Here is a 9,549-nt window from a genome sequence, read left to right on the forward strand (position 1 = left end):
TGGGGGGCCGCAGGCCTGGCTGTTGCCTGCCGGCCCCCGCCCGGCGTGCCACGCCCAGGGTCTGTCTGTCTGACCGACTGTCTGTCGCCTGTCGGTCTCAGTCGTCACAGGTAATCACAACAGAGCTTCCCCTGGGCTGGCGAGAGACAGCAGCAAATCAGCTCATCCTCACGGGGTCGTGGGGCCTGCTGGGTGGGACCAGGGAGGCCTCGTGCCCAAGGTCACAGACGCTACACGGCAGGGGCCACCGCACAGAGCCAGACTAAGGACGCAGCCAGGGTCCAGAGGATTCTGGGGACCATCAGGGCCTGTCCCCTAACCACAGAGAGGGAGGGCTCCCATCTCGGGCCTCCTGCAGCCCCAAGAGATTCTTTCTGCCCTCGCCTGTCTCCAGAAAATGCCTGTCACACAGACAAAGACAGCCCTGTGGCTGCTGGGGCGCTGGGGAGAAAGGGACCCTGGCCAAAGGGGGCGTGGCCCTGAGCAGCGGGGCGTGGCCCTAAAATGAAGGGAGCCCTGAGTGCCTGCCAAGATGGAGGCAGTGAAGACAGAGGGGATTCAGACTGCAGGGTGGCCTTCGGGCCTGAAGGGGCTAGGTAACTTTAGTCACAGGTTCAGGACTCAGGAGTCAGGAGGGGCTTTGGCGGTGGGGGTGGTGGTCTTACCTCGGAACTTCTTAGGGGGGTTGTCCAGGTCCCCCGCCGCGGGCTCCACCACACAGCGGTCATCCACCAGCCTAGGGGACAAGGCAGCTGGTCAGCAGGACAGAAGAGACCCCTCTCCCCGCAGCATCCCTTCCTCAAGGCAGTGGGATTCCAGGGCACCAGGGAAGCCTGGGGGAGCTCCCTCTGTCACTGACAATCCCCCACCGGAGTCGTTCTCTCCTGGCACCACTGTTAAGGGGCCAGGTCTCAGCCCAGCGGCGGCCATGCATGCTGCGAGCCCACGTGGGGGGCCCGGGATCCATTCCTAGCCTGGCCTGAAGGCTGGGAGTCTAGCATGAACCTATAATCCCAGCCACTCAGGAGTCTGAGGCAAGAGGACTGCGGCAGTGAGACCTTGTCCTTAAAACGGGGGACGAGCGGATGGTGTCGTGGTTACATCCCTGGCCTCCCACATGGCCAACCTCAGTCCGAGCCCAGATCTGGTGGCTTCGAAATCACCCCGGGCACGTGTGCGTGCGTGCCCAAGATTCCAGGTCATGGGAACAGGTCTGCTGTCTTGAAGACAGTCCACCGGGTGGACTGTCTTCAAGACAGCAGACCTGTTCCCATGACCTGGAATCTTGGGCACGCACGCACACGTGCCGGGAGTGATTTCGAAGCCACCAGATCTGGGCTCGGACTGAGGTTGGCCATGTGGGAGTGGCCATCCCCCCTGGGGAGTGATTTCTCACTTTCTGTCTGTCTGGCGAGCACATGCGCCCTATAGCAAAAACCTCTCCAAAAAAAAAAAAAAAACTGTTGGGAGTGCTGTTGCTCTCGTGCTCGTAAAAGAAATAAACAACTTTTTTTATAAGAGGTTTCTGCCGTATGGCATGTGCGCTTGCTATAGAGAGAGACAGAGACAGTGAGAAAGAAAGTGAGAAATCACCCCTAGGAGGAATGGCCGCGCCACAGTCTTTCTTCCTAGGATCTTGGACACGCACGCATGCACAGGTGCCCGGCATGATTTTCAAGCCTCTGGATCCAGGACAACCATCTGCTGGCCCCAATAAACAAACTTTTACAAAAGGCAAGTTCTCTTGGGGTGGACGTAGGAGAACCCCCAGAAAGGCAGACACACTCAGCCCACCCCTGTCTGGAGCTGGAGCTGGAGTTGCAGAGGGGCCCTGCTGCAGTCCCGGATAGTAACGCACTGCAAAGGCAGCCGCTGCCAGCCCCCAAGACTCTGCTGCCAGGACTGCCAGGACAATGGGGGCTGGAGAAGAAAGAGGAAAGGGGCCGAGAGACTATGGCAGGGAGAGACCCAGAGGGAGGGAGAGGCCAATGAGAACAGGGAAGAGAGAGTGAGCAAGAGAGGCAGGTGAGAAACAAAGTGAGAAACATGAAAAGGATGAGAAACAGAAGCAGCTAGCTGGCCCTGTGGCCTCGTGGTTAAGGAAGCCAGCTTCCATGTGGCTGACCATGTAGTTCGAGTCCCAGTCCCAGAGACTTGAGAAACATGCCAGGCACATGTGCGTGCCCAAAATCCCAACAGGAGGGAGAAATGGAGGAGAAAGGATTGCAGCGTGACCACGCCCCACTGGGGGATGACTTCTCTTTCTGTCTGTCTCCCTCTGGAAAGTAGATGAACTCTCTGGCCAAAAAAAAAAACCATAAACAAAAATAAAACAGAAGCAGTAAGAGATGACAGACAAAGGAGAGAGATTTATAAGACACAAAACCAGAGACGAACCTCTGGGCCTCAAAAGCAGGACAATGACCCCATTCAGTACACACACACACACACACACACACACACACACATGCACACACACCCCTTTGGCCTACTCTACAGCCTGAAATACCCCTACACAGACAGTTATGGCTGGGATTAATCCTCCAGCTCTGGAGTGCACTTACTGATCCACCCATTACCGCTTTTAAAGTTCTCCAATGCTGGGGCCAGCCGACAGTGTAGCAGTTATGTCACTGGACTCCCAGATGGTCAACCACGGTTCGAATCCCAGACCCGGAGACTTGAAACATGCCGGGCACGTGCATATGTGCATGCTCAAGATCCCGGGAGAATGGAGGAGAAGGGACATTGGTGTGGTGAGCCACTTTTCCCTGGGGGTTTTGTAACCCCCCAAAGCAAACACGCCCTAAGGTTAAAAAAAAAAAAAAAAAAAAAAAAACCCCCTAAAACCCCCCCCAGCCAGCCCCGAGTGCTGGCGATCACCCATTTCAGAAGATAGTCTCTTTGCACTGCACCAGTGCAGCCTCTTCTCGGCAAGGGGCTCATGGTCAACAGTTTCACAGAGGAAGAGCTAGTCTGAAGATTAAGTAGTTGATCTAAAAGCCTGTGGTGCTTCTGCATTTCCCCTCAAGAAGGCTAACAACATCTCCTGTGATCTGACCTCCACGCACTCCCCAGCTGGCCGCCCCATTTTCCTGCCCCAGGCTGCACTAAACTTCCAGCTGATACCAAAGTCCTTGGAGCCCTCATCTGTCCAGAGACAGTCCTGGGAGCCTGAATCTGTTATCCCTAGCACCCTGGCCCCCCAGAAGCCCCAGGCCTAGCATACCTCCATTCTTTTACCCCTCTCCTCCCCATTAGCCTTCCTGGACCAGGTCTGCCTCTCCCTGGGGGCTTCCCTCCTGTATTCCCCCAGTCCTGTCCTGCGGCAGCTGTGTCTCTTTCTACGTCTACACTTGCTGTGTCTACACTGTGAGTTCCCTAAGAACGGGACTCCTTTATCTTTCCCTTGGGAATCACCAGCACTTTGCTCAATGCAGTCCTGTGATATGACATAACAAATATAGGGGCCAACTGGTGGCATGCTGGTTAAGGCACTAGAGTCCACATGGTCAACCGTGGTTCAAGTCCCAGGCATGGAGGTTTGAAAAAAATGCCAGGCACACGGGCATGTGTGCCCAGAATCCTGAGAGGCGAATGGAGAAGGGCCTGTGGCATGGTCATCTCCCCTGGAGGGCTGATTTCTCACTTTCCCTCTCTCTTTCTCCAGCAAGCATGCGCACTCTATCACAAATCTAAAAAAAAGAAAGGAAATATATATTTGGTCTTTCCTCCCCACTCCTGGCCAGAACTCCTAAAACCTTTGTAACTTCCTAAGTGATAAGAGTCTCTCTTATTGGAGCCAGCAGGTGGCATGGTGGTTAAGGGCACTGGACTCCCACATGGCTCACCATGGTTCAAGTCCTGAACCTGGAGGCTTGCTTTCTCATTTTCTCGGTCTCTCTCTGGAAAGATTAAAATAATAATAATAAATAAAGTTAAGTAAAATAATATTTTTTTTAAAAAAGAGTCTCTTATTATGATATCTGGATTTGTCCCCAGTTCCCGAAATAGCTCTGGAGCACTGACAGGAATGGCTTGAATTTTGTTCGCATCAAGCCCCTTCTAACCACCTTGATGCTAATTGGTATTAATGACACGATTTTTGGAAAACCCCCAGGGATGGCCGGGCTGGTTGCCAGGGGAACTCTCCGTGTGATCCTGGGGTGAGAACTTTCAATCCAGCACACCCAGCACAGCCCGGGAGAGAGGAGGGGGGCTGGGGGAGATTTAATCACCTATGGCCAATGATTTGATCAATCCTGTCTACTCATGAGACCTAAAGACAGGATCTAGGGGTGACCACAGAGAGGGGCTGGGAGGATGGCACGCCCAGAGAGGCCGTGGGGGCTTTGTGCCCCCCCCCCATCTTATGCATCTCCTCCATCTGGCTGCACCTTCATGGCGTCTTCATGGTAAGCCAGTAGCTCGTCGGTATACTGATCCTCGAGCTCCGCTCTTTTCTTTTTTTTTGAGAGGTTTTCGCTATAGGGCGCGTGCGCTCGCCAGACAGACAGAGAGAGACAGAGAGACAGAAAGCGAGAAATCACACCCCAGGGGGATGGTCACGCCGCAATCCCTTCTCCTCCATTCTCTTCTCGGGATCTTGGGCACGCACGCACACGCGCCCGGCGTGAGTTTTAAGCCACTGGGTCTGGGACGCGAACCGCGGTCGACTACGTGGGAGTCCAGCGACATAGCCATTATGCTAACTGCTGGTTCCCCTTGAGCTCCGTTCTTCATGATCAAACACGAAGGGGTTGTGGAAACCCCAGATTTACAGCTGGTGGTGAGAAGTGCAGAGGCCTACACTTGCTACCAGCACCTGGAGTGGGGCAGTTCTGTGGCCCTGAGCCCTGAGCCCTGAGCCTGTGACATGTGGCACTGACTCCAGGTATAAAACATCCTGTTGGGGTCAGAGAGAAACAGAAAGCTGCCTAGTACTCTCATATTCCATTTTTTTTCTTTTCCTTTTTTTTTTTCTCTCTCTTTTTTAACTTTTCCATAGGGCCTGTGCCAGGAACAGAGAGAGATAAAGTGAGAAACCACCTCCCTGCGGGGGGGAGATGGCTATGCCAAATCCCTTCTCCATCCTCCTTAGGATTTGGGGCACACACACACATGCCCAGCATGGTTTTTAAGCCACCAGGTCTGGGACTTGAACTGCGCAGTCGGTCATGAGTGTTCAAGTTGCCTTAACCACCACACCACTGGTGAGTCCCAGATACTGTTATTTAATTTCCTGAACCTGCTTTGTTATTATTTGCGTTTGAAGGCAGGGAGACCAAAGCCCGGGGAGGATACACCATGTGCAGAGCGGGTGGCGCAGCGTCGGAGCAGGTGCAGTGCAGGACCTCAGGGCTGGGGCGCAGAGACCCTCGCCGGCTCCAGCACAGGCCCAGCCTGCGCCATCTTCCCTGCTCCACCTGCACTCACCCCCTCGGCCGTCTTGGTCACACTTGGTCACACTCAAGGACTCCAAAGCACCCTAATGCAGTCACTGGGAACCCCACTACCTGTCCCCAACTCCCCTTAGTGTCCGCAGGCACCCGAGTCTCGGCACGGAGCTGAGCTCCTGGTCTTCCACCTCCGTGCGCCCCTCCTGCCGTCCTTCCCATCTGGCCGGCGCCAACTCCCTCCTTGCAATTGCTCGAGCCAAAACCCAAGAACCTCTCCTCGGCCCCTCTCTTCTCACGACTCTCACCTAACTGTCAGAATGCCTGAGGACTCCATCTTCAAAATACATGCAAAATCCCACTCTTCTGGCCACTTTATTTTTTTGTGTGTTTTTTTTTTTTTTTTTTGTTCCGCTATAGGGCGCGTGCGCTCGCCAGACAGACAGAGAGACAGAGAGACAGAAAGCGAGAAATCACCCCCCAGGGGGGATGGTCACATCGCAAATCCCTTCTCCTCCATTCTCCTCTCGGGATCTTGGGCACGCACGCACACGCGCCCGGCATGAGTTTTAAGCCACCGGGTCCAGGACGCGAACCACGGTTGACTACGTGGGAGTCCAGCGACATAGCCATTACGGTAACTGCTGGTTCCCTGGCCACTTTATTTTAAAAAGAATTACTTTATTGAACCTTATTTATTTAATTAATTAATTTACATTTTACCAGAGAAGGGCAGAGTGTGAGAGAAAATGAGAAAGCAAGCTGCGGGGTCTGGGACTCGAACTGTGGTGAGCCACGTGAGAGTCCAGCACTCTTAACCACCATGCCACCTGCTAGCCCCTCTTCTGGTCACGGCTAACACCACCCTGGTCCAGGCCCCCGCAGCCTATTTCTCACTCAGCAGCAGAAGGATCCCTTTATTTATTTATTTACTTACTTATTTTGGGAGGTTTTTGCTATAGGGCGTGTGCGCTTGCCAGACAGACAGAGAGAGACATAGAGACAGAAAGCGAGAAATCATCCCAGGGGGGATGGCCACACCGCAATCCCTTCTCCAGTCTTCTCTGGGGATTTTGGGCACACGCGCACGCACACACACACACACACACACACCTGGCTGTTTCAAGCTGCCAGGTCCCAGACTCAAACCAGTCGACCATGTGGGAGTCCAGTGCCACAACCACTACGCCACCTGCTGTTCCCAGGATGCCTTTAAAAGGTAAGTCTGTCATGCCAGCGATCTGCTCAGAACCCTCCAGAACCACGCACCGCAGAGTCAAACCACAGAACTTGCAGTGGCTGAAAGGCCCACCGGTGCACCCCCTCTCTTGCCTGGTCCACTGCGCCGCAGCCGCACAGCCCTCCGCCAGGCCCTGGGCCTTCCAGTGACGCAGCCCTGACTCTCCCCTGCCTGGAGCCCTCTACCTCCTGACAACCGTCACCTCTGGCAGATCTCCGGGGAGACCCTCCCTCCCATCCTCGTTCAAACCAGAGGGGCCATACAGTGGCACGGGGCCAAATCGAAACACTCTGGGGCTGACCCCCACGGAGGTTGTGGGCCCTTGCTGGGAGACCTCCTGGAGTACCCCAGGCCCTCCAGGCCCTCGAGTGCCATGACCCAGGGCTGGCTGAGGCTGGGGGTAGATCACAGCATCACCACCCTCTCTGTCTCTCACGGACGGGAGAAACGAATGAATGAAAGAAACGTAATGGTAACCTGCTTCCTCCCGCACCCTGTGCCCCTTCCTCTCTGGCTTGTCGCCTTGCCAGTCCCCCCACCTGGTCCACTACCTGCTTGTTCACCCCCACACACCCCAGGGGATGTCAGCTGGATGAGGTCAGGGGTGTCTGCTCTGCTCCCCGCCTTATCCACAGCACCCAGACCCTGGTCTGGTGCAGGGCGACCGCACACGAAATACACATGGAGCGTTAATTCGTTTTACTGCTGCAGACGGAAGAGCGCGAGGAGCAAAAGATAAGGTCCCTGCCTCAGGGGCCCAACCCTCACTGGGGAGACAGTCACACCACAGGAGAGGGTGGCACGGGACTGTGTCCTGGGGCCAGCTGCGGGTACCAGCTGGGGGTTCGTCCAAATTCAGGGAAGGGAGAGGCCAGCGCCTGGCCAGTCGGCGCCGGTGTGAACGCAGCAGAGCGGCTCCGCTTGAATAATTCATAGACCTCCCCGTAAGACAGCAGCAGGTCGGATTAGCGGCTGTGCCTTCGCCCTGGGCGGAGGGGACGCAGGACGGTGACGTGTTTGAGGGAGGAGAGGATGTGGGACCCGGTACCACCAGGGGTGCTGGAGCCACAGGGCAGCATGGATGTCCTGGGGCTGAGGAGAGGCCGGGGGCCCCTGTTTCGGTCAGTGCACAGGCCTGGGGGAGCAGAGAGGGGAGGCCAGAGTCTCCTTCAGAGACTCCCTGTATGAAGGAAAATCCATCCTCCCCCGACACCCGTGGGCACTCCCCGGGGTCACACGTGCAGGGAAAAGACATGCAAATTCGGCGTCCGGCATGCTTTTCCTAATCCCCCCCGCACAAATCCATTTGGTCATCAGGTGGATGTCCGGCCACACTGGCCACGCTGGCCACGCTGGCCACGCTGGCGCAGCTCCTAAAGCTCCCCCCACGCCCAGTCCACACGGGGTGCACACTGAAGCCAGGTAAAGAGGGAAGGACCTGGTCAGGAGGGGGACATGCCTCCAGGGGCCTTTCAAACGAGGCTAGGAAGGACCCGCGACTGGGACGGGCCAGGAAGGCCTGTACAGCGCCCGAACAGAGAAGCAAGGCCCGTGGGAGGTACAGAAAACAAACCGGGGTGAGGACGCGGGAGGCAGGCCCCGGCCCTGCAGCGCTTCCTCCCACTCCCGCACTCCGGAGTCGCAGCTGCCCCAGCCTGCCAGCACTCCAAAGGCCCCTCCTCCAAACCTCCTCCAAGTCCTGGCACCCCGCCTTCCTGTTTCCGGGTTGCACCTGGTGCTGGGGGCACCCCTACTCGGAAGTGCCCCAAGCGACCCCTAGAGGCCTGCCCTCTATTCTGCAGATGTTCATTAGGACCAAGGCATCCCACGTAGGTGCTATGGGGGGACTGGAGAAGGGGGAGGCCGGGACACCGGACAGTAAGTTCCGATGGAGGGCGAGGCCGAGCTCCCCCAGCCGCTGCGTGCTCTGTCAGCTGTTCTGGGCCCACGCAGATCACAGATCACCGGAGCAGTAGTCCGCGCCCCGCGGAAACTCACCGCCCCACATGCAGCCACAGGCCGGCCACCCCCAAAGGAGGGCGAGCATCGCCAGGGGCGCCAAGGCGGGGCGGTGACCTCGGCCTGGCCTGCGCAGAGCCTTCCTCCTCTCCTGGCACCCCAAGGACCCCTCCCCACCTGGTGACACCAAGGTCTCCGGTCACAGCCCCCACAACTCTCCCTCCTGGGGGAATCTGTGTTTATTACACTAGACAGGCACCTGGCTCCAGGTGGGCACCTGGTTCCAGGTGGGCACCTGGTTCCAGGTGGGTGCCTGGCTCCGGGTGGGCACCTGGCTCCAGGTAGGCACCTGGCTCTGGGTGGGCACCTGGCGCTGCGGTCAGAGCCCAGCTCTCTACAGGAAAGGGGCCTGTGGCTTCACCTCCCTCTCCCAGCCCCTCCCTCCAAAGCCCCTCTGCCCAGGGCACTGGGAAGGGCCTATCTTCATTCTCCCCCAGCCTAGGGTGAGCTTAGGTTACTACAGAGTTCCCTGCCGGTCCCTAACCCTGGTGGCACCCTGGCGTAGACATTAGAAACACCAGCCCTGGGAATCAGCAGTTAGCGTAATGGCTATGTCGCTGGACTCCCATGTAGTCGACCGCGGTTCACGTCCCGGACCCGGTGGCTTAAAACTCACGCCGGGCGCATGTGCGTGCGTGCCCAAGATCCCGAGAGAATGGAGGAGAAGAGATTGTAGCGTGACCATCCCCCCTGGGGAGTGATTTCTCACTTTCTGTCTCTCTGTCTCTCTCTGTCTGTCTGGGGAGCGCACGTGCCCTATAGCAAAAACCTCTCCAAAAAAAATTTAAAAAAAGAAAAAAAAAAAAGAAAGAAATACCAGCCCTGCGACTGCAAAATCCCTTTTCCTGCCAGCATCTATGACTGGAGGGTGAGGGACTACCAGGCCCACACAGT

General features: G+C 56.7%; 1 protein-coding gene across 1 annotated transcript in view; it reads right to left on the minus strand.

The window, feature by feature from the left end:
- ITPR3 (inositol 1,4,5-trisphosphate receptor type 3) overlaps positions 1-9,549 on the minus strand; it is a 110,898-nt gene that overhangs the window by 86,152 nt on the left and 15,197 nt on the right. The window contains exon 2 of the mRNA XM_014586175.2: positions 666-736. Within this exon, the coding sequence (XP_014441661.1) occupies positions 666-736 (71 nt within the window). The remainder of the gene's footprint in view (positions 1-665; positions 737-9,549) is intronic.

This window comes from Tupaia chinensis, unplaced genomic scaffold, assembly GCF_000334495.1.
Source record: "Tupaia chinensis unplaced genomic scaffold, TupChi_1.0 Scaffold000116_1, whole genome shotgun sequence".
Lineage (NCBI taxonomy): Eukaryota > Metazoa > Chordata > Mammalia > Scandentia > Tupaiidae > Tupaia > Tupaia belangeri.